The sequence below is a fragment of the Musca domestica genome, unplaced genomic scaffold (assembly GCF_030504385.1).
Source record: "Musca domestica strain aabys unplaced genomic scaffold, Musca_domestica.polishedcontigs.V.1.1 72, whole genome shotgun sequence".
NCBI classification, from domain to species: Eukaryota; Metazoa; Arthropoda; class Insecta; order Diptera; family Muscidae; genus Musca; species Musca domestica.
In genome coordinates, this window is record NW_026712388.1 from 2,068,322 (window position 1) to 2,094,145 (window position 25,824).

At 35.0% G+C, this 25,824-nt stretch overlaps 1 protein-coding gene across 2 annotated transcripts; it reads right to left on the minus strand.

Moving 5' to 3' along the window:
* Positions 1-857: 857 nt before the first annotated feature.
* LOC131800434 (integrin beta-nu-like) lies at positions 858-22,592 on the minus strand. 2 transcript variants are annotated; one of them, XM_059130316.1, is made up of 8 exons: positions 22,372-22,592; positions 18,760-18,836; positions 15,469-15,658; positions 5,806-6,556; positions 5,381-5,576; positions 5,134-5,309; positions 1,381-1,949; positions 858-1,312 (listed from the first exon to the last, which is right to left on the minus strand). In XM_059130316.1, the coding sequence occupies exons 2-8, from the start codon at positions 18,784-18,786 to the stop codon at positions 951-953; spliced, it is 2,271 nt and encodes a 756-aa protein (XP_058986299.1). In that variant the 5' UTR covers positions 18,787-18,836; positions 22,372-22,592; the 3' UTR covers positions 858-950. The 2 variants fall into 2 exon arrangements, with proteins under 2 accessions (XP_058986299.1, XP_058986298.1); XM_059130315.1 differs by lacking the exon at positions 22,372-22,592 and adding an exon at positions 18,968-19,329.
* Between the last annotated feature and the right edge of the window lie 3,232 nt (positions 22,593-25,824).

The following is a 25,824-nucleotide window of genomic DNA, read 5'->3' on the forward strand; positions in this document are numbered from 1 at the left end:
AAATGTAAAAATTATGGCGTGTAACTTTGATGCAGATTTTTTTTAACTCACAGTGTACCTTGCCCCCAAAGGTTCAACATTTTGAATAATTATCTCTCTTATAAGATGTGATATAAATTTCCGATTGTCTTCAAATTATACACATCACAATACTTATATTAATCCAAGGTCTGGTGTGAAGATCGAGTACATCGGTCCACTCCTTCTGGTCCTTCCTCACAAAGTGTCAAAATGTTAAATAACCAGACCGATCATAAAATCCGAAATAAGCATCCGGTTCCCTTAATATTTCACACGTCCCATTATTTCTACTAACATAAGATCTGCTGTGAAGATGGGATATATCGGCCCATTACCTTTGGTATCTCCCCCACAAAGGGTCAACATTTTGGATATCCATAAATCACGAAATTAACATCCAATTCTAATTAGACTTTGTACGTCTCAATATTTCCATCTATACGAGATCTGTTATTAAGGTGGTAGATATCGGACAATTTCTTCTTTCTACCTCACCCACAATAGGTTCAAGATTTTGAAAAAAATTCGCTCAAAGAAAGCGAAATAAGCATCCAACTTTCTTTATATTTCACACACAGAAACATTTTTCCTAACACAAGATCTGTTGTAAAGGTGATATATATCTGCGGACCCTTTCTTGTACCTCACCCACAAATATTCTCACAATTTTTTTTTAGATCGATATTTTGCATACAAGCCGCAGTTGAAGGTCATAATCACAGTTTACAACTGAATGGACTAGAATCCTCTTTTGTACAGGCTTTGACAAATGACTCAAGTTGTCACATTGTGGAGGGCAAAAAGCCGAGTTTACTTCGGATTGAAAATGACATCTCAGCTATGCTCTTTTACTTATTTATTGTCATTTCATACTTATAAACTAAACATTTGTTCTTCTCTCCCTCTCCCTCTCTCTCTCTCTCTCTTAACTATAAAAATGGATTGCTCTGTTTGCGATTAATTTCCTTGGGAACGACATATTTTCGAATGGGATCATTGTATATTGGACTTTCCATGAAGTAGCCTCTTGCCTGATCGGCCTCAAAACGGGCATATTCACGGGCATCCTTGGCTCGGATGCAGCCCCATATAATGCAGATGATGATGAGTCCTAAAATAAATGTTGCCAACATTACGAAACCAATTACGCTCGCATAATTAATCGGTTCGCATTTGTTGATCTGTATCAGTAGATAATTTTCCAGATGATTAATCATTTTGTAGGTGAAATAGTGGTCACACTCAATGCCGAATTCATTTTCTACTCGGGCCAGGCAGCGATTCTCAATATCTACAAAAAAAAAAAACAAAAGAGTAGATAAAAATTCCACAAAATTAGATTTTGTTTTGAAAACCTACCCAATTCCTCAGTGACATAGACCGCGGTAAAACGTTCATGTTTCTCCGCCTTGCCACATATATCCGTAACATTCGGACACTTGCCCGACGCCGTCTTCTCCTCGATCATACAACTGACACACGGCTCAAAGAATGTGCAAAACTTATTGTCCGTCTCTGAGCCGATTTCACAATACCTGCCCACATACGGTTCGTCACAAACACATTCACCACACTCACAATAACCGCGATCGGAACACACCTCACCCATGGGACCAATACAGCCATCGGTGCTCTCTTTACAATTACAACGATTGCCGGACCAGCCATATTTACAAACGCACTGGCCGCACACGCAGTCCGCACGTTCAGGATCACAGTCAGCGTTACATTCAGGGCATTCACAGAATTTACCCTCATATCCGGGGAAGCAGAAACAGGTGCCGCAGTCACATTCGCCACGATTCGAACAAACGGGACCAAGATCATCGGGTTGTTTTATATCATAGGGTTTGCGACAAAGTCGCTCAATGGCTTCGAGGGTCGTGGCATTAGTGGCGTCTGTGGGGCAGGTACAAAATGGACCAGTCCTGAAAATAAAAAAATAACAGCAATAATTTAGTTTAGTCGATCGGCTGGAAAAGGGCAAATATTTAGCACAATTTGGACAGTCAGTTAGTCAAACCAACAATTGAACCGTAAGGTTATGTTTCCTTCCTCACATTTGTACATTTAGTCATTCGAAGCGGATAAAGAATCGGACCATATGTTAATGTTTTCTTTTTCGCCTTACTACATTTGGTGCAATCGAGGCGGATAGAAATGCGAATCAACAATCGAGTCGTAAGACTGTGTTTCCTTCCGAGCTGGGTATAGAATCGAATCAATAACCGAATCGTAAGGTTGTCTTTCTTTATCTTTCTTACTCGCCTTTGTACATTTGGTCCTTCGAGTCGGATAGAGATTGGAATCAACAATCGAAACATAGTTGTGTTCCTTTCTCGCCTTTGTACATTTGGTTCTTCGAGTCGGATAGAGAATCGAATCAACAACCGAACCGTAAGGTTGTCTTTCCTTTCTGGCTTTTGTACATTTGGTCCTTCGAGCCGGATAGAGAATTGAATCAACAATCGAAACGTTAGGCAATGTTTCCTTTCTTGCCTTTGTACATTTGGTCCTTCGAGCCGGATAGAGAATCGAACTGTAAGGTTATGTTTTCTTTCTCGCCTTTGTACATTTGATCCTTCGAGCCGTACAGAGAATTGAATCAGCAATCGAAACATAAGGTTGTGTGCTATTCTCGCCTTTGTACAAACTTATAACCAATAAATGGACTTCTACCCTCAGAAGCCTTATTGAATGTTATCTACCCGAGCACACCCATGAATTACGTATAGAAGATGTTCTATTTATAAAGAACCTGGAGACGATGAAAGACCTGTGGAGTGTCCTTTATTTTTATAGGGCCTGCATAAAGTCTTCTAGCGCTGAAAAATTTGCTGAAGGTTAGAAGTCCTGAGGAAGTTCTTCTAGCCAAAATAGGGCGTAGAACTCATTTTGGCTGAAATAGAGATTTGTTGAAGCTCTTTTAACCACAGACGACCTCTTCCTTTCTCTCCTTTGTTCAGTAGGCCTTCCGGCAAATGTATGACCGATAAATGGTATTCTAGCCTCAGAAGACTTATAAAAGGTAATCTACCCGAACACACCCATGAAATACGTATAGAAGGTCTTCTATCTATAAAGAACCTGGAGACGATTTCTAAACATGGAATACCTGTGGAGTGCCTTTTATTTTTCGAGGGCCTGCAGAAAGTCTTCTAGCGCTGAAAATTTTGCTGAAGGTTAGAAGTCCTGCAGTAGTTCTTCTAGCCAAAATAGGGCGTAGAAGTCATTTTGAGCTGAAATAGAGATTTGCTGAGGCCCTCTTAACCCTAGACGACCTGTAGAAAGACGTTTGTCCATAGTAAACCTACTGAATATCATCTTATTCCAGAAGAAACATACAGAAGGCCTTCCCAAAGATCTTCATGCCATTGAAGATCTTTAAAAGAACCTCTAAAAAACCCCGAAATCGGTCTTCTTGCCGTGAGAAGACCCATAGAAGGTCTTCTTCTATTTATAAAGAACCTGGACACGATTTCTAACCATGTAAGACCTGCGGTGTGTCTTCTATATTTAGAGAGCCTGCAGAAAGTCTTCTAGCGCTGAAAATTTTGCTGAAGGTTAGAAGTCCTGCAGAAGTTCTTCTAGCCAAAATAGGGCGTAGAAGTCATTTTAGATAAAATAGAGATTTGTTGAGGCCCTTTTAACCCTTGATGACGCGTAGAAAGTCGATTATCCATAGAAAGCCTATTGAATGTATTTTGCCATAGAAGACCTGTCAAGGGTCTTTTATCCATTGATAAGGCCTATATAAAGTCTTTTAACCACAAGGGTCCCGTGGAAGATCTTCCGGCCATTGAATTTCTTTAAAAGAACCTCTGGACTCATAGAAGGTCTTCGAAACATAATAAACCGAAAACGACCTTCTTGCCATGAGAAGGCCCATTGAAGGTCTTCTATTTATAAAGGATGTGGAGATATTTTCTAACCATGTATGACCTGTGAAGTGTACCTTATTCTTAGAAGGCCTGTAAGAAGTCTTCTAGCGCTCAAAAGTTTGCACAAGGTTAAAAATCCTGCAGAAGTTTTTCTAGCCAAAATAAGGCGTAGAAGACATTTTAGCTGAAATAGATTTGTTGAGGGCCTTTTAAGCATAGACGTCGTTTGTTCATAGAGAACCTGCTGAAGATCTTATCTTAACTTTAAGAGACCTATGGAAGATATTCCGGCCATTGAAGATCTTTAGAAGAACCTCTAGTCACAGGTGACTTATAAGACTCACGGAAGATCTTCAGAACATAAGAGACTCGGAAATGGCCTTCTAGCCCCGAGAAGACCTGTATAAGCTCTACAGATAGTCCATAGCTACAGTGGGTATTCTAACCTTAGAAGACTTGTAGAGATCCTTCTATCTATAGAAGTGCTTCTACGAAATGTTCCTTGTTATGAAGGGCCGACCTCTGAAAGGTTCTCGACCAATAAAAGAGCAAAAGTTACCTCAATAATTTTTCACCATAGAGGGCCTGTAGAATGTCGTGGTGCATTGGAAACCTGCTGAAGATCATATTCCAAAAAGACCTACAGAAGTCTCCCATCCCATAGAAGACCTGTCAAGGGTCTTTTATCTATTGAAAGTCTTCTACCCCCAAGGGAACTATGGAAGGTATTTCCTCCATTGAAGATCTTAAAAAGAACCTCTAGCCACAGGTGACTTTTACGATTCACAGAAAATCTTCTAAACATAAAAGACTCGGAAAAGGCCTTTTAGCTCCGAGAAGACCTGTAGAAGTTCAACAGATGGTTTGTAGCTACAGAAGAACTCCAGTGGGTATTCTAACTTTAGAATACCTGTAGAAGTCCTTCTATCCATAGAAGTGCATCTGTGTAATGTTTCTTTCTATAAAGGTCCGATCTCTGGAAGGTTCTCTACCCATAAAATACCAAAAGTTATATCAATAAGGTAGAAAGTCGTGGTACATTGGAAACCTGAGGAAGATCATATTTCAGAAAGACCTACAGAAGTCCCCCATCCCATAAAAGGACCAACCTCTAGGAGGTTCTCTTCCAATAAAAGGTCACCTTATGGGCTTCTGCATTGAAAATCTTGAATAGACTATCTTTATATAATGGGGACCCTTGATATGCGGTCTATGTATATCCATATCTTACCATGCCGGATCACACTGGCACATGCCACACTGCATATAGCCATTGTCATTGCACTGGAAACGTGAGTATTCATCAGTTGGATCAGACTCCTCGGCACAGGGACAGGGCTTTTGTATCTCCACCTCGATTTCCATGAACTCATTTAGGGCTGACTCTTCGATGCGAATTTTATGGGTCTGAAATGTTGCAAAATTCCAAAAAAAAAAAAATACAGAACATAATGGGAAATTGAATTCGACAAACTTACATAGACCCCAGTTTGGGGGAAATCGGTGAGGGTTAAATTTATGTAAAAGTCTACCGTTGTGCCTAGGGCCACATCATTGCAGTAATTGCGTTTCAGCAATGTTGGAAATTGCCCGCCACAATCTGTTTCGTACTCCACTCGGATGAAATCGGGACTGTTGTCCGAAAACTGGGTTCGCTTGATGAAATTTTCGTAGCTGTAAAGAAAAATGGAGATAAAGTGATTTTTGGTTTTGGCAAACCAAACGAGTTCAGATTGCCAGAATCGGAATTATGGATATTATATTAAATTAAGTTTTTCTGGAATTTTCCAAATTTTCAGTTTTAAATTCAGAATTTGTTTTTAAATTTCACTAAAATGAGAGAAGAAGTCGTTGGTCTACTCCGAAGCCCCCTCCTATTTTTTTGTTTTTGGCTTCCCCTTACCTCTTCTGGATCAACTCCAAAATATTCGACGAATCTGCACTCAATATCTCCACATTACTGATTTCCTTCATAAGACTACTGAATTCCCGATATGTGGGCACCACATCCTCCGTCACAGCGAATATCACACTAATCTTCCTTTCCAACAGCTCACGATAGATCTCCTCCAGCGACGGATAATCATAGACCAGGGAACCCAAATACTCTCCCTCACCGCTCAAATGACATCGCTTGTCATTCTTTTTGGTTATGCCAGCCAAAACGCCATCACCGGCAAAGTGCATAAAGCCATCGGTTACCAAAATGACCACCTTACGAGCTTCCTCTTTCCAGCCGATTTCCTTGGGACACACCAACACCTGCATTAGGGCATCTAGACCACCCTCAAGATTATCTAGATTTCCGGTGACTCTACTTGCATTTACCGACTGCACAAATTCCTTTGCATTCTCCGTCAAAGCCAAATGATGACGATACCCGTAGGTGGGTTCACACACCTGCCGCTCCTTGGCACAGGGATTCTCTCGGAGCTGTGGCATTATCATTGGCATTTCGGGTTTATCGGCAAAGCTACCGAAACCCAAACGATAATTTGTTGTAAGGTTTCGTAATGTTGTTGCCAGCTCGAGGCCAAGTTTTATCAATGTCTCACGATCATCACGCATCGTCCAGGTGAGATCCATAAGAATATACAGATCTAGCGGATTGTATCGTGCCGGCCGATACGAGAGCTTGATGCGTTCTGGATGGGCTGAAAAAAAAGAAAGAGAAATTTGATTTTGTTTAGCAATCCTCCTGCAAAGCATGATTTTAGAAGGATGACGTTGAAGGTCAAAATATTGAGAAACGGCTGAAGCTAGAATCTCTTGGGTGAGGGTCACTCTTGGTCCAAAGGTGTCAGAAATTCATACTAGAACGGTACGGAAAGTATTAAAAGGTACTAAATATGATACCCTTTTTAATTTGAAGGAGCAGTAGATTCATAACGATTCATCAACGCTCAGAAGAAACGGTTGAAGCTAGAATCTCTTGGGTGAGGGTCACTCTTGGTCCGAAGGGGTCAGAAATTCGTACTAGAACGGTACGGAAAGTAATAAAAGGTACTAAATATGATACCCTTTTTATTTGAAGGAGCAGTAGATTCATAACGATTCATCAACGCCCCGACGAAACGGCTGAAGCTGGAATCTCTTGGGTGAGGGTCACTCTTGGTCCGAAGGGGTCAGAAATTCATACTAGAACAGTATGGAAAGTATTAAAAGGTACTCAATATGATACCCCTTCTATTTGAGGAAGCAGTAGAGCTAAAACTCTTAAATTTGGAATGAGGGCCACTGATGGAGTACATGATATATGTTCCTGAGGGTTTTTGGAAATTCGCACCATAAGCGTACGAAAAGTACTAAAATGTACTACATTTGATACCATTTCGTATCATGTGAACGGTTATAGCTAAAAACTTAAAATTTGAAATGGGAATCAAATTGAGGTGTAGGGTCGACGTAAGAAGGTAATTTTGGAGGTGTACACTTATGTACATTAAAAGTACTAAACGGCACTAAATTTGGTACAATTCGAATTTGGAGGATTAGTGCTGGAGTTGGAATCCTGGCGGAATATGGAGGTAGTTTTCGAAATTTTTACTTATGTGCACGAAAAGTACTAAATGGTACTAAATTTGGTACAATTTTTATTTAGGTGAGCCAACAGAGCCGAAATTCGGACATTTAAAAATAAGACTAGTATTGTATGTTAGGACTGAGGAATATAGGTAGTTTTGGAAATTCGTACTAATGTGTACTAGATAGTACTAAATTTGGTACAATTTAAGTTTTGGAAGAACCAATGGGGTTGAAATCGTAAAATTTAGAAATAAGATTACAATTGCACTGTTGGACTGAGGAATGTAGGTAGTTTTGAAAATTCGTACTTATGTGTACTAAATGGTAATAAAAATAGTACAATTTGGATTTTGGGGAAACCAATAGATTTGGAATCCTGATATTTGTAAATAAGATTACTATTGCATTGTTGGACTGACTTATGTACTTATGTGTACTAAATTTGTTACAATTTTAATTTTGAAAGAACCAATGGAGTTGAAATCGTGAAATTTAGAAATAAGATAAGATACTATTGCATTGTTGGATTGTGTTATGCAGGTTATTTTAAAAAGTCGTGTTAATGTATACTAAATGGTACTAAATTTGGTACAATTTAAATTTTGAGTGAACCGGTAGAGTTGGAATCTTGAAATTTGAAAATATGATTTATATTGGACCGTATGATGTAGTTAGTTATGAAAATGTGTCCTCAAGTATACTAAATGGTACTAAATTTGGTACAATATGGCTTTAGGTGAACCTATGGAAACGGAATTCTAAAATTTGGAATTGGAATTACTGTGGGAGTGTAGGTTTGGGGTATATAGAAAGCTTTCGAAATTCCTACTTATGTGTACCAAATGGTACTAAATTTGGTACAATTTGGATTTGGGTGAACTAATAGAACTGGTATCCAGAAAATTGGAAAGTGGATTACTGTGGGAGTGTAAGATTGGGGTATGTAGGTAGTTTTGGAAATTTGTACTTATGTGTAATAAACCGTACTAAATTTGGTACAATTTGGATTTCTGATGAACCGATGGAGTTGAATTTCTAAAATTTGAAAATGGGATTACTGTGGGAGTGTAGGATTGGGGTATATGGGAAGCTTTGGAATTTCGTACTTATGTGTACTAAATGATACTAAATTTGGTACAAATTGAAATTTTGATGAACCAATCGAGCTGGAATTCTGAAATTTGGAATGAGAGTTATTGATGGCCTATAAGATAGATGCACCAAAGGGTTATTGGAAATTCGAACTTTAAATTTAGGATATGTTCTGAAATGGACCTATATTTCTAAAATGGGTCCTTTTGATAATTTGTGAACGAAAAGAACTAAAAACTTGAAATTTGGTATAAGAATCAAGGTTGGGCTGCAAGTTTCATATATGAAGGTGGTTTCGGAAATCTATAATAAGTGTGAGAGCTATACTAAATGGTACTATGGCAGCAGTTCGGCTTAGGGTGAACTGATGAAGCTGGAATGTTGAATTTTTGTGTTGAAATCCCTGTTGGTGGTTGGTTTGTGATACAGAGGTGGTTTTGGATGTGTGTAGTACAAGTGTACGAAAAGTACTAAACAGTACTATGTTTGGTACAATTTGATATTGGGTAAACAGATAGTGCTTGAAATCGGAACATTGATATTAGGGTCATGTCTAGCCTGAACATATGAAGATAGTTTTGGAAATGTTTACTATAATTGTACGAAAAGTACTAAATGGTACTAAATTTGGTTTTCGGTGAAGCGATGTGGATAAAAATCTGAAATTTGATAATAAGATTACTGATGGTATCTGTGTTTGGAATTTGGCGGTGGTTTGGAAATGAGTCCTATATTTATACGAAAAGTACTGAATGGTACTGAATTTGGTACAATTGGATAAGGGTAGAAACGTGGACACATGATGTTGGTTTTGAAATGTGTACTACAGTTGTACAAAAAGTACTATGTGGTACTAAATTGGGTATTGGGTAAAGGACTGGAGAAATCTTGAATTTTGATATAGATACCACTGTTGGAGACTGTGGTTAAGATATGGAGGTGGCTCTGAAAATGTGTACTATAATTGTACGGAATGTACTAAATAGTACTAAATCTGGTATTGGGTGGAGGGAAATTTGGAATAAATTTCCCTTTTGGTGGAATTGATTTATGGAGGTGATTTTGGAAATGTGTAGTATGATTGAAGGGATAAATGTGGTATCCCGAAATTTAATACTAAGGTCTCCGTTTGAATCTGGAATTGAGACTTGATGGTGGTTTGGAAATATTTGTACGAAATAGCACTAAATTTGGTATAGAGTGGAGGAACAGAGCTGACATCTTGAAATTTGATATAAATTATACGGTGGTGTCGGTGGTTGGATATGGAGGTGGTTTTAGAAATGTGTCCAATATTTGTACGAAAAGTACTAAAGGGTGCTAAATTTGAAATTGGGTTAGGGGGTAGAGCTGAAATCTCGAAATTTAATATTGATGTCACTGTTGGTGCCTGGTAAAAAATGTGGGAATAAATTGAGTAAAAGGATACAGCCGGAATTCGAACATTTGATATTTAGGTCTCTGAAAATTTAGTACGATGTACGAATTTTTGATTTTGAGTATTATCAAGTTAAAAAGCAATAAGTTTGGCCGGGCCGAACTTTGAATACCTGTCCACCATTTGGAACGAATTTGGAAATTTTCAAAAAATAAAGTCCTTAAAAAATTCTGTTAAAATTTTAAAAATACCGAATATAGCCGTTATATTGGGGTCTATACGCCGTGGACCTACATAGGCATTGTTTGTCATAAGCCATTACCATATTCGAATTCGAAACAATTTTCTGTCACAGGCTATAGCATCCATTACGAACGTCCAATACGACATCTCTAAAAATTTCGGTTGGTATTATACCTACCGATTATAGGGAGGTACTTATATATGGGGCCTATACGAAGACCTGTAGCTGCATAGACAATTTTACGTCACAGACTGTAGTTCGAACAGTACGAACTCTAAATACGTAATTTGAAACAATTCCGTTAAATAATGACGGTAAAATAATCAAAATACCGAATTTTGGGAGATACAGTTATATGGGGGCTATACGAAGACGTGGACCTGCACAGACAATTTTTGTCATAGGCTGTAGTATCCATTACGAATCTCAAATACCAAATTTGAAACAATTCCGGTGAATAATGTCGCTAAAATCATCAAAATACCGAATATCGGGAGGTACCGTTGTATGGGGCCTATACGAAGACGTGGACCTACATGGCCCATTTACGAACTTAACCTGCCTACTGCAAAAATAAACACGTGTACAAAATTTTAGCCTTCTATCTCAATTCGTTCGAAAGATAACGTGATTACAACAGACAGACGGACAGACAGACAGACGGACATGGTTAAATCGACTTAGAATTTTACACTGATCAAGAATATATATACTTTGTTGGGTATGACATGAGTATTTCTAGGAGTTACAAACGGAATGACAAAGTTAATATACTTTGTAAAATGTGGCCTTTTGTCTGTACCAGAATGTGTGAACCAATTCCCCCATCTCCGCATTGGATCCAATTTTGATAAAAATTATTACAACGAACCTTCGAGAGTTCTCGTGCGTACCAACCAGCCTGACAGGCAAACGGACGAACTGCAATAGATCGACCCCAAATTTCCTAAAACGGATTTTGCCCAAAGAGACCTAGGGGCTAAAGACGTTATTTCGATGAGGCACGTTTTGGCCGTATCAAATGATATATACCCTCTGAGGGGAAAATGATTCGTACTTTTAGGTATTTTTAGTACTTTTTATTTCGAAATTATAACAATCACGTTTTATTGAATCTTTTCGCACCAAAAGGGATCCTCATGCGAAATTTTACGATTCTAGCCTCATTGGTCCATCTGGACTTTGAAGAATATGATAATTAGACATAAGCACCACTTTACTTTATTGGGGGAAGGTCTGCAATATTTAGTGTCAATTCTACCTTTTGTTGTACAAAAACACTCTAATCCCAAAAAATATTAGTTTTTAGGCTGGTCCGAATACCCCTTAAATATTTTTTACTACATAAATGAAAAATCCAACTCTTCTCTCACTTTTCTGATAAGATTTCTAATCAGTTTAATAACTTACCAAAATTTCATTCAGCACCTCCTACCCCACCCCCACATGCACACACGCACTTTACACAAACATCAACTGTGTGACACAACAACTAAAATCATAATCAAAACAAAACGTGTCAAAACTCTATCCGACTTAATCACAAATGTCAACAAACAAATGTCAAATTAATAGGTGACATAAATACCGCACAATCTTGCTCTCATCACCTGAAAACAGAAACAACAACGCTGAGAATGACAACAAGAACAACATTGGCAACGGTAGGCATTGTCAACAGCAAAAAAAAAAAAAACAGAAAAACAAAGAAAAAAACTAGTAAAAATAATAACAATAACAAATAAACAAAGAAACTCGATCTAAAACAAACCGCGTAGCTAAACCCCGGAGAGCAAAAAAAGGAAAAGTGGGACATTAGTACCCCCGAAAAAAATCGAAAGAATTCTGATAACAACCTACCGTAAATAAAATCCAAAGTTCTACAAATACAACACAACAAGGTAGCTTCTCCAAAAATATGTGTGTCCGTACATACTCGTATTAGATAACATTCTAAGGTCTCATCTTATCTAGCCGCAGACTGGGTCGATAGAATGGGAGACCCAATTGTTTTGAGAATGAGAGACAGTGTCTCAGCATTTTGCAATTTCGAAATTCTCTTTCCTAACAGAGACACAAACAATGAAATGCATGATAAGAGACAAGCTAATATTTTTTATCAGTTCCACCGGTCTCCGCAATGAACAGTTAGTTATTCATTCATTCACTGAGTCACTTTTGTTGTGGACATTTGATTTTATTGATGACTTATAGCCACCAGGGAAGACAGAGTCGATAATTTTTTATTTTTGTTTTTTTTTTTTTTTTTTTTTTTTTTTTTTTTTAAATCAAAGCTCAAATGTCTTATAAATTCAAGAAGAACATTTCAAACCCTGTCGGTATGGATAATGCTGGAATCTAGAAAATCTGCAACAGGGCCGATGAAAAGAGGTAGTATATTGCTCTGTTCCCGAACAGCAAGAATGTAAAAAATTTTACTACGACGGCCAATTTTTCCATTATTATATCAAAAAAACAATTGCTAGTAGAATCTTGGAGGTTCTGGAACAGAGAGAGAAATGAGTCATTTCGGTCCACGTTTTCATATAGCCTCCATATAACGATACCTCTCAATAGTCGGTATTTTAGCGACATTATGCTCCGAAATTGTTTCAAATTTTGTATTGGTAAAAAATAACATATGCAGGCCCACGTCTTCGTATAGGCCCCTACATATCGGTACCTCCCATGATTCGGTATTTTTATGATTTTAGCGACATTATTCACAGGAATTGTTTGGAATTTCGTATTTGATGCTCGTAATACGTACTACAACCTACGACGCAAAATTACCTATGTAGGTCCACGCATAGTCCCAATATAAAGGTACCTTCCAATATTCTGTATTTTTATGATATTGGAGACATTATATACCGGAATTGTTTCAAATTTCGTATTTAATGTTCGTAATGGGTACTACAGCCTCTAACGAAAAATTTAGCATGCTGGTCTACGTGTTCGTATAGCCACCATTTGAAGATACCTCCCGATATTCGGTATTTTGAAGATTTCAGCCACGTTTTTCACCGGAATTGTTTCACATTTCGTATTTGAATTCCGTTATGGATATTTCAACCTATGCCAGAAAATTGTCTATGCAAGTCCACGTCTTCGTATACTACATGATGGTATTATCGACATCGTTAAATTATTTTTTTTATATTTCGTATTTTAAGATCCTAATGGGTACTACCGCCTATGGCAAAAAATCACTTATGCATCGTCTTTATTTAAACAGTATATTTCGACGAAATTTTGCTAAAGATTTTCCATTTCCTTCCATATGGTAGAGGGTATTGAATGTTCGGCCCGACCGAATTTAGGTGCTTTTTTACTTGCTAGTACTCAAAATGCATAATTAGATAAGTTTGTAATTTTTTTATAAAAATTTCAATTTTTGTATATTTTTCAAGTTTTTCTGTGTTCGGAATGAAAAAAGTAGGAAAATGTTTACCTTTTTACCCCAAAAAAAGTCTTCAAAATATTTAATTTTGAACAATGGACCCACATTTAATTTTCCTGTCCAAAATTATTTCAACGTCCCCCTAGAAACCAACAGTGACCTCCATATCAAATTTTCGAATTTCTGTTCTATACCTTCACCCAATACCAATTTTGAGTGACATTAGCACCCATATCGAAAACTATCTACATCTGATCATCCTAGAAACTCAGAGTATTATTTAGTTCTTTTCGAACAACTATAGTAGGCATTTGAAAAACCACCACTAGATCAACAACACCAGATACCAACAAAGACTTCAATATAAAATTTCGGGATTCCAGCTCTATGCCTTTACCCAGTTCCAAATTTAGTACTTTTCGTACAATTATCGTACACATCTCTTTAACCACCACTGCATCTCAACCTTAGAAACCGACAGTGGCATTTACATTAAATTTCAGGATTTCAGCTTTTACCAAACTTAGTACCATTTAGTACTTTTCGTTCAATTATAGTACACATTTCCAAAAAATACCCTCCATATACCAACAGAAACCTTAATATGAAATTTCAGTATTCCAGCTTTATACATTCACCCAATACCCAATTTAGTACCACTTAGTACTTTTCCAACAATTATAGTACGCATTTCCAAAATCACCTCCATATATCCATTCCAGATACCAACTGAGACTTCAATATCAAATGTTAGGATTCCGACCAAGTCCCCACACCCAATATCAAATTTAGTATTATTTAGTACTTTTGGGTACAATTATAGGATATATTACAAAAATCAACTCCATATCGCAATTCCAAATACCATGAGAGGCCTCAATATCAAATTTAAGGATTCCAGCTCCATCCCTTCCCCCAATGCCTTATTTCGTACAATTATAGTAAACATTTCCAAGATCAACTCCATAGGTTAACCCCAGACACCAAGAGTGTCATTAATAACAAATGTCAGGGTTTCATCTCCGTTCTTTCACTCAATACCATATTTAGTACTTTCCGTGCAATTATAGTATGCAGTTCCAAAACCACGTCCATATATCAATTCCGGATACCAACAGTGACATCCATATCAAATTTAACAATTTCAGAAGTATTCCTTTACTCTAATTCCTTTACTCTACTTTGTACTATTCGCACGAATATAGAACGCATTTCCAAATCTCCAACAAATCTCAAGCACAGATACCAACAGTAACATCCATATCGAATTTCCGAAATTTTAATCTATCCCTTAACCCAATACGAAGTATAGTACCATTCAGTACTTTTCGTACAATTATGGTATACATTTACGAAACAACCTACACATGAACAATGACCCTAGTACCAAATATAGTACTTTACAAAGTGCCAAGTGGTACCATTTTAGTATTTCTTTTCTTTCGTATCATTTTAGAGCTTTTCGTAACCTTAAAGTTCGAATTTCCAAAAAACCCTTTGGTACATCTATCCTGCACGACTTTCATTCTAAATTTTAGAATTGTAGCTCATAGCATTCGACAAACAATCATTCCATTTTTAGTACATTTAAGAACTTTTCGTACACTTTTAGTACGAATTTTTGTACATTTTAGTATTTTTTTCTTTTACGTACGTATTGCCAAAAAACACATACTTATCACACGCCTACGCACCAAGACTAACCCTTGTGCAAATTTTCAAGATTATAGCTTCAGGCGTTTCATCTGGCCGTTGATTCTCAAAAAGCCAGGCATTCAGTCAGTTCCTTCACTACTATTTTATACATGTATGAGCCTCTTAAAATTTATGAACTTTTTTTTTTAAAAAATGTTGGCCAAATGAAAATTTTGAAAATGTTGTGGATAAAAATACCCTAGAAAAAAATATATTTTTATTTACTTACATTTCACCAGCTTAACATAAACGCGCTGCGGCTGTACCTGTGTAGCACGACTACTACTCGCCTCATAATCCTTAAGGGGTGCATCGATGAGGGTATGCAATTCCGGTTCATTTTCGTAAATGTAATCAGGTCGGCAACCATTCTCCAATAGTTGGGTGCGATTAAGGCAGCGATAACGCAGTTCATAAAGCTTCGATTGTTGAAGAAATCATAATTTGGGTGTGTGTGAGATATCAATTGATTATGAAATAATATTAGTATTGTTGGAGATTGGTGGCATGATGAGTCGACGATAAAGAAAGTTCAATGGAAACTAAATTAATAAATTCAAAATGAAGCAACATTAGATACGTGAACTATTTTCCACTACAGATTTTTGTATAAAACGGTATGGTCCATCCATTCATTTTCCAAAAAAAAAAATATTTATGTAAAAATTAACACTCGAGTCTCACTAAGGTGGGAAACAGTCTTCTGGCACTGTTTTTGTTTATAACAATTTTTACTAAACCTACTTTGCCTAATTTTACTACTACCCTATTACAAAAATTAATCATCCTCCTAATATTCAACACTCTGACTAATATTTCTATTCAAAACACACATTGGACGCCTTTTACAATAATATGAAATTTAAAATTGTTGATATTTTATTAATATCCAGAAAAGGATATCCTTTCTCATTCAAGGGTTTAAAATCCTTCTCGAAATATTCAAAGTTCAGTCAATTATTTTTATATTCAATCCGCATGTTGGGCGCCATTTTGGAAATAAAAAAGTTCGACATTTTTAGATTTAATTTTTTCCAATCTTTAAACAAGCTCGCACCTAATTCAGGGTTATTCATATTTAATATTTTTATTCAATCCGTTCAATATTTATATTAAACCCACAAATTAGGCGCCATTTTTGAAAAAAAAAATATTTTGTTTTTAATTTTAAGACAAATTTTTAGCATGGTAAAGGAGTTAATACCTTCTCGAACCTTCAATACTGTCACCAGTTAATATTTATATTCAAATCACACCTAGAGCTCCGCTTAAGAATATTAAAGAAATTTTAAATGCTGAATCTTGAAAATTTTATTAATTGTCAGGTAAACTCCTTCCTAATTCAATTCAATCCTCTGTCTATTATTTATATATTCAATTCACATGTTGGGTGCCATTTTTGAAAAATACACAAATTTAGACTTTTTGAAATTTCATTAGTTTTTAAACATTGGACCCCAATTTTGAACAAAATAACAAAACTACAAATTTTGAGTTTTTAACTTTTTTATCATTTTTAAAATTATTATTTCATATTTATGCCACAAATTGGGCGGCGTTTTTAAAAAATGAAAAGAAACTCCATCCAAATTCAAGAGTACTACTAATTGTTTCTTTAAATATCCGACACTCTGACTAATTAATATTTATTTTCCACCCACATATTGGGCGCGAGATTTGAAAAATAACGAAATGGCATATTTTGAGTTATTGAGATTTAACTACTTTGTAAGTAAACCTTTTGCTGGTTTGAGGATTTTGAATACTTCTCTGATTATTCGACACTCCGACTAATTATTATTTACAGGGTTAGACAAAAAAAATGCAACAAAGTCAAACGCCATAATTATTTTTTTTTTTTTAATTTTATTTAATGGAACCAAAAATTTCGGAAATTGCATCGAATTTTAGAATGAGTTTAGATTTGTTCGAATTGGTCACCTTTGGCAAGAATTATGGCCTTCAAACGACCAACCGTCACACGCCGAACGAATGTTGCTCTGTTTACAAACTGCTGGACAACGAATGTTTTCTCATCGGAGAAAACAAAATTCGGCAGTTCACCACTTTTGGTCAAGCGAAGCAACTCTTTAGCTCTTTTCAGTCTATTTTCTTTCTGTTGCGGTGTAACTTAGTGCACTTTTCGGAATTTCAATGGCTTTACCCCGAGCTCATTTGTCAATATTCGCCGAATAGAGTATTGCGATATGTTCAGCTTGCGAGCCATTTTTCGGCCACTGCGACGCTGGTTTCGATCAAGTCTCTTCTTGGCTTTCCAACCATTTCTGCTGATGTTGCTGTTTTCTTCCGTCCACTTCCTTGACGTCGAGCTACGCTACCAGGATCACGGTAACGAGCGATAAAACGAAACACAAAAGATTTATCCTCAAGCAAGCGCTTCGCCTGGAATGGGCCAAAATACCGCAGAGCAACATTCGGGCAGCTTGTGATGGTTTCATTGGCCGTTTGAAGGCCAAAGGTGATCAATTCGAACAAATCTAAAGTTATGCTATTTCCGACATTTAGTCAATAAAATTGAAAAAAAAATATAAAAATTATGGTGTTTGACTTTATTGCAGTTTTTTTATCTCACCCTGTATAGTCATTGGGCGCCATTTTCACAAAAAAAGAAATTGCTTTTTTTTTTAATTTTTAAATAAACTCCTTGCAAAAGAAAGTGTTTAAAAATTTGATTATTCAACATACACGTTGGGCTCCATTAAAAAAAACAACAGCATTTCAAAGTCGGATTTTTTTTACTAATTTTCTCATGAACTCCTTGCCAATTAATGGGTTTTTAGGCTTCCTCTGAAAATTCAACACTGTCTAATATTTAAATTCAAGTCACACATTGGACCCATTTTCAAAAATGTAACGAAATTGCAAATTTAAAATTTTTTAATTTTTAAAATAACTTCCTGTTTATTCAAAGTTTTTGAATAATTCTCTGATTATTTAAAACTCTGAGTAATTAGTGTTTATATTCAACTCACACGTTGGGCGCCATTTTTGAAAACAACTAAACAAATGGCAAATCTTGAATTTTTGAAAATTTCATTAATTTTTAGACGAGCTTCCTTCTAATTTTGGGGTATTAAAATTGTCTCTGATTACTCGACATTCTGACTAATTCACATTTATGTTCAAACTATACGTTGGGCGCCATTTTTGGAAAAATAACGATAGTGCAAGTTATGCATTGTGAAAATGTTTTAAATTTTCCAGCCAACCCGTTGCTAATTCTAAGGTTTTTAATTTTGTACGCATGGCCTGAATAATCGATAATTACTAACTAAAAATAAACGTCTACTTTGGGTCACTTATCAAAAAATACGCATGTTTTTCCGCAAACGAAATCAATTGTTGATTAGATTTTCATGGATTGCACAGTGGAATGTAGGCATTAAAATTGGATTTTCCATTTTTATTTTCCTTCGACTTATCATACCAATCTTTTTTTATTTTATTTTATTTCATTTAATTTTTTTTTTTTTTTTTTTTTTAAATTTCGATTTTATACCTTATCCGTACACCAGGCACACGACATATCCGCACTCAAACATCGTTCACATGTATCCTCGAAAATGCAGGGATTATCTGGGACATGAATGCAAACAAAAATGAGACAATAAGGAAAAATTATTTAACACAATTTTTTTCTATTAATTTTGCACAATTTGTTTAATTAATTTTCCATTTAACACTTTCTGCATCACACATACACACACCTGCTTTTATGGCAATAAAATTTAAACAAATTACGACAAGAATGAAAATTTTATATAATTCACACATTTTGCCAATATTCGATTCATAGATTGATATTCGTTACTATTATTGCTATTGTTGTTGTAATTCGTAGTATTATTTTATTGTTGTTGTCGTTGCTGTTATTATACTGAAGTGTCGCGGCACGTATTAGCGTCGACTAATTAACACGGCTTGGTGGCACAATAGCCATGCTTACGTTACCATTATTTTAACAATACTGAAAGTAAGAGAGAGAACCACCCAACCGAACCGAACACCGCCACCCATTGAAAATTGTTAATAATATTTTGTTCTTGAGTTTAGTTTTGGCATGAGTGGGTCGTTCTATCGCTAGACTTCGTTTTGTTATTGTTTTCCTGTTGTTGTTGCAGTCGTTTGCTTATCAAAAAAAAAACTTTGATAAACAAACAGAGAAATTTTGTAGGAATTATGTTTTGTGGAGCAGGGTTAAACAAAAAACAATAATGAAAGGAAAAAGTGAAAATGGGGTTGTCGCTGAGAAGGAAGGTGGGGATTAAAAAAGGTATTTGAATGCATTATGTTTTCAATTGATAAAATATTGAATGTAAATTTGGTTAATGATAAATTATAATAGTATTATTTGGCAAAAATAATAATTTCCATAAAATTTTGAAAATTAAGTTTATTATCAACTTAATTTTCAAAATTTTATGGAAGAAGAATATTTTTCTGACTTAAGTCAATGGAGTTTAGGTTAATTTCGGCTTAAAAATTTAACTGGGTCACCATGGATCCCTTTTTCTTGTGTGAAGAATTCAGCCAGTGACTTAAGTCAGAGAGAAGATTTTTGATAGTAAAATGTGATTGGTTAAAAGTTATAGGAAAAATAACAGTAAGGCTACTATGCCTATTTAGTATAACTCCCGTAACAAAAAAATTATATAATGGGAATTTATGTAAAGTAGATCATAAAAACTATGAACCAAATAACATTGCTGTATAAAGCATGACATAAGTTCGATAAGGATTGTATTAGAAAATATTTACTGGAGCAATCAATGTATCGAACTGAGTTTCGCCAAATGGTAAAATTCGCTTGAATATGAAAAAAAATCTATCCAATTTGACCTAATAAAATCGGATTAAGATGCATATCGAAGCTATATAAAAATCCGAACCTATCTCAGTAATGGTATTTTCGAGCAGTATCTGATGCCCGGTATCAAATATCATTATTGTGGAGTGCATATTACGAGTGTGAGGGACTTTAAACCCCAAATCGGATCAAACATGTATATGGGAGCTATAGCTATGTCTAAACCGATTTTCTCCAAATTTGTATTTGCTTCTGAATTCGGTCGGGTGTGCCAAAATTCATGTAATTTGGATTGAAGATATATATGGGAGAAAAATATATATAAGAAAAATTCTTTTCGGGATATTAAACGCTTGTCTATCATGATCATCCAAACCACAGGTTGGGCGCCATTTTTTTTTTTTTTTGGAAAATAGCAAAACTGTCACAAAATCACTAAATCTACATACAAACTTTCTGTTAATTCAATAGTTTTTCATATATGGCTTATTTTGAGAACTTTTGTAAAGAATATTTCTTCCTCTGATACTTTCTATTTAAAATATCGGCTTTTATAACTTTCATATATTAATTCGAAAAAAGGGCAAGGAAATGTTGATCAAAAAAAAAAAAAATTAGGAACATTTTCAACGTTTATTGTGGCAACATTGATGTTAATAATTTTTTTTGTAATGGAAATTGAGATTTATTTTCTTTGGTGAAAAATATTGAAATTCGATGAAGAATATTCGTGCCTTTGACGCCAACTTTCTGAAAAGATGTTTTGTATTATAATTTTGCATAAACCCATATGAAGTTTCACTGGTTTTTATACCGTACACCATATAGTGGTAAGGGTATTATGTCTTTGTGCATTGTATGTAAAATTTTGAGGATCTTCATAAAATCACTTTCAGAGACGATTTATGCATGGCAGTTTTTAAGGACCTCAAGGTTTGTTTTTTTTTTAATATTTTTTCATATGCCTTTATGGTAAGAATTAAAAAAGGGCTAAGTTTTTTTCATAGGACTTTATGGTGAGGATATATTAAAAATATTTTTTTTTTTCAAAGACAGTAGGAGTGATGTTTTAAAAATATTTTTTCAAAAGACTTAACGCTTGATTTTTTCAAGGAATCTTAAGGCATGTTTTTAAGATGCATCTTTTCCAAAGTATCTTAAAGCGTAAGTCTTTTAAAAACATTTTTGTTGAATGACCAAAAGGTGTGAATCCTTAAAAATATTTTTTAGAGATTTCATTTTTTTAGAATATCTTGAAGTCCTTAGTTTTTGGGAATGTATTGTGCCGAAATTTGTAAACTTCAAGGGAGCCACCAAAGCTGTATTCCTGGTCTTTTTCATTATTTGTCATTAAATACTACTCTAGGTTACAGAAAAGTCTAAATCTTAACATAGAGCTCGGAATTAAAAAAACACTTTTTTGTTTAAACTAGTGAAACAAACCATCATTTCTGAAAATGACGTTAAAATCAAAGTCATCAAATTTCACTATCAATCTCCAGGGAAAATAAATCTATATTTCCATTCAGTTTCAAGAAAATGTTTGTTTAAATTTTGAAAAACAAAAAAACAAAAAAAATAAATAAATACCGCAAACATATTTCCTCTATTTTTCATGAATTTTTATTCAGTCCTTTTTTTAGATGATGCGTGAAAGAACAAAAAAATCATTTTAGGCATAAAGTTTCAAAGGTCGAAATATTTTACGCACAATTTCATTAAAAGTCTCAGAATAAGCCCTATGCAAAGGTTTATTAGTTTTGAAGAAAAATACACTCGGATTGAATATATTACCAGTGAAAATTAAGTGTTTACTTTTTAAAGCTTATTTAACATTCTTTCATTTTCAAGTCAAAACCTCCCTTAAATCTTATTTTTTTTTGTTTAAAGAGGCAAAGTAAGAAAGATTCTAGATCAGTGTCTAGTTTCATATGGATTTTATAATATTCGGTTTATAGATCAAAATCCCAAAAGAGTTTTGCAAGAAGCTGTAATCAGCCGAAGATATACATTACAAATACAAAATTTATATATATACATTAAAAATTATACATACGCATAAGCTTAAAGCTTTTATAGAGATGTTTGATCACTTCAAGACACCATTGGTATAAAAATTTGCTCATGTCGAACATAGGAAATATTTCCTCGTTTTTACCAATATTATTAATATATTCTTGATGTATAATAGTAAATGTTGGAACCATTCTCCAACTTTACTAAGGCTTACCACCACGGATGCATAATCCCTGGTCACCCCTTTAGCCATCAATTAATTCCTTTTGGAAAACTAAAACTTCTTACCCTTGATTCACCAACAAACAGGTAATGATCTTTTTTCAATTGTTAGCTATACTTTCTTCACAAACAATGTGCTGAAAAATATAAATGGCACTGCTTTCCATCAATTGTTAACAGCAATGATCCACGGGCAATATTTTACACCAACTACATATATTGGTTCCACTTATAAATCGAATATTCTTCACGAGTAATAATGCAAAAATCTGTTTGTTTCAAATCTGTGTTATTTAATGAGTAACATTAGTTTTGTACTCTTCCTCCACTTGTTCATAATATTCTTCCAAAAAAGATCAATTTATATTTATTGATAAAATAACTTATTTATTGAAGTTCCAATCAACTTCTCCTTTTTATTGCAAAAATGGAATGATAAATTCACAATTAAATTCTTCTTTGCAAACAGTACCTGTTTTTCTTGCATTGTTGCTTCTTTTAATTACAATACTGGTAAGCACTCTCAAATTCTATGCCTTTTAAAATTCACAACTCTCTCTCTCTTTCTATCTGCTGTGCGATTGTTGCTATTCTTGTTCTAATCACATTTATGCTAGTGACAACGGTATTGCTAACCAATATCCCATTATTTACAATATGCATAGCAAGAGAAAGAGAGTGAAATAGGGGAAGAATAACAAGGAACAGTGTTTATGTGGGGTATGTTCAGTAAAAGCTGCTGTAGTGTTTCTCACATAAACAGTAGGTTTAGGTAAGATTTCAAGTAGTCGAATGTCATGACATATAACATTGTGGTTAAAAGGGAATTTTAATAAAAGACTTTAAGGTGTGAATTTTTCAAAATTATTTTTTTAAAGGACAGGAAGGCATGATTTTTTCAAAGGTGATTTTTCCCTAGAACATAAAGGTGTGAATTGTTTAAAAACAATTTATTTTTAAAGACCTCAAGGCCTGGATTTTGTAAAAGTATTTTTTTCATGACAAATAACTTTGTGGTTTAAATGTTGTTTTAACAATTTTTTTTGGAAAAAAAAATATTGTCACGGACACTATGTTCCTAAAAGTCAAGGATTAGAGCAATAATAGTGCGAAAAATTTAAGACATGTGGAAAAGGCGTAAACTTGCCACCTCTATTTAGTTTACATTGCGATAAAAACTTTTAAAACAATTTTTTTAACTTTTTCCCTCCATTTACACAATTTAATGACTTGATAGTATAATTTTGGACATAAAAGCTATAAATATTCGCAGAAATTATTATAAAAAATCAAGGATTTTTGAGCAGGACATTTTAAAAAAAGCTGAAATTTAACGTAATTTTGTAGTGAAATTGCTGCCAATTCGTCACAGCCTTTGCCATAATTTTACTATGCTGTGGATAAGAAAACACCACAGCACACTTGGAAGTCGCATTCGTCAAAAAAAAGAATGAAAACGGTTGATCTGACGTGTTGCTTTAACTGTCTATTCACATATGCTCTGTTCCAGAACCTGCAATTTATTTTCAATATCCTTAAGGGAAAATCGGTTATCGTTGTGAACATTTTTATATTCCTGCAGATCTAGAACAGACCAATAACTACGGTTGTGTCGTTATCACAGTCACGAAAACCACAAAACAATTGCTGCGCTATGCTTCGAGTTTCTGTGATTACCTGGGCAAAGTTTCTGACAATAACCAAAAATACACCTAACGCGAACCAAGTGAACTAATCTAATTAACAATGCTGCTGGTTGCTGTCTATGGTGCCAAAAATTTATTATTTACTCTATACGCCTCAGAGTATACTTTATTTTTATTAAAATATATGGGTGAGCTACTATTATCGATAACAAAAAACTTTATCAGAAGAACACAATTTTAATGTCCAGCTAATACAACAGATGGCACACCTTATTGGTTATTGTGGCTGATACAGATTTTTATATTAGGAGCCTTCGGTTCAAATAAATTAAAAATAAAACAAGCAAAAAAGTAGCTAAGGTCCGGCCAAACTTTTTATTCCCCTCACGATTTGGAAGAAACTTGAAATTTTTCAAAAAAATAAATTCTGTCAAAAAATACCGCTCAAATGAAAACCGTTATATGACGTCTATACGAGGACGTGGTCCTGCATAAGTAATTTGTGTAATAGGCTGTAGTAACAGTTCCGTAATTTACAAACGAAATTTGAAATAATTCCGGTGAATATTGTCGCAAATCATGAAAATACCGAATATTTGGGGGTACCGTTATATGGCCCTTACACTAAAACGTGGACCTATTAAGACAATTTTCATGCCTTGTGTGGATTTTAAGACAATTCCATTGAAAATTTGGGCGAAATCATCAAAATACCAAATATTTGGAGGATAAATTTATATGGGGTCTATACGATATCATGGACTTACAGAGACAATTCTCTTCTAGGGGATAAAATTATCACAAGGAACTTGTGTGAATTTTCAGACAATTCCATTGCAAAATATGACTAAAATCATCAAAATATCGAATATCGTGAGGTACCGCCATCTGGGGGATATACGATATCGTGGACCTATATGGATAATTCTCTTCCAGGGGATAAAGTGCTCACAAGGAACCCCTTGTGTGGATTTTCAGACAATTCCATTGAAAAATGTGGCTAAAATCATATAAAAACCGAATATCGAAAGGTGCCTTTATGTGACAATTCTCTTTCCACAAAGAACTCCTTGTGCAGAATTTTAGACAATATCATTGCAAAATGTGGCTAAAATCATCAAAATACCGAATATCGGAGGGTGCCGTTATATGGGTGCTATACGATATCGTGGACCTATATAGATAACTCTCTTCCAGAGGATAAAGTACTCACAAGGAACTCCTTTTGTGGATTCTAAGCCAATTCCATTGAGAAATGGGGTTAAAATCATCAAAATACCGAATATCGGGTGTATGCGGGATGTACGATATCGTGGACCTATATAGATAATTCTCTTCCAGGGGATAAAGTACTCACAAGGAACTCCTTGTCAGGATTCTCTGACAATTTTATGGAAAAAATGTGGCTAAATTCATCAAAATACCGAATATTGGGGGATATTGTTATATGGGGGCCATACGATACCGTGGACCATCATCGAAATTGACCTGTCTGCAGACAAAACCCTGATCTGTGGAAAATTTTAGCATCCTAACTATATTCGTTTTGTCTCTAGCGTAATTGAAACAGACGGACGGGCGTCATGTCGAAAATTATTATTTCGATGGGTTACAAACGGAATAACGAACACTCCATAATATGTATAAAATTAACATTGATTAACTGAATTTATTTGTGTTACTATACCGGCTTTTAAAAAACTCATTTTTTTATTAAAACCCCAACTTCAATCGATAACAAACACTGACTTCCAACTGGAGTTTGTTATCGTTGCCCTTTGGAGCGAAAAAGACGTTTACCAACACTGAACTGTGACACAGGACGAATAAACAAAACAAAGCAAAATAAAGGAATTTGTCGGCATTTAGTTGA

Coding starts and splice junctions, on each gene's coding strand:
- LOC131800434 (XM_059130315.1), bottom strand. CDS start 19,034: ATGTGTGAATTATATAAAATTTTCATTCTTGTCGTAATTTGTTTAAAT. Junction 6,557..15,468: donor TTATGTTAAGCTGGTGAAAT/GTAAGTAAATAA, acceptor CTTTTTTTTCAG/CCCATCCAGAACGCATCAAG. Junction 1,950..5,133: donor TGCCAGTGTGATCCGGCATG/GTAAGATATGGA, acceptor TTTTATTTTCAG/GACTGGTCCATTTTGTACCT.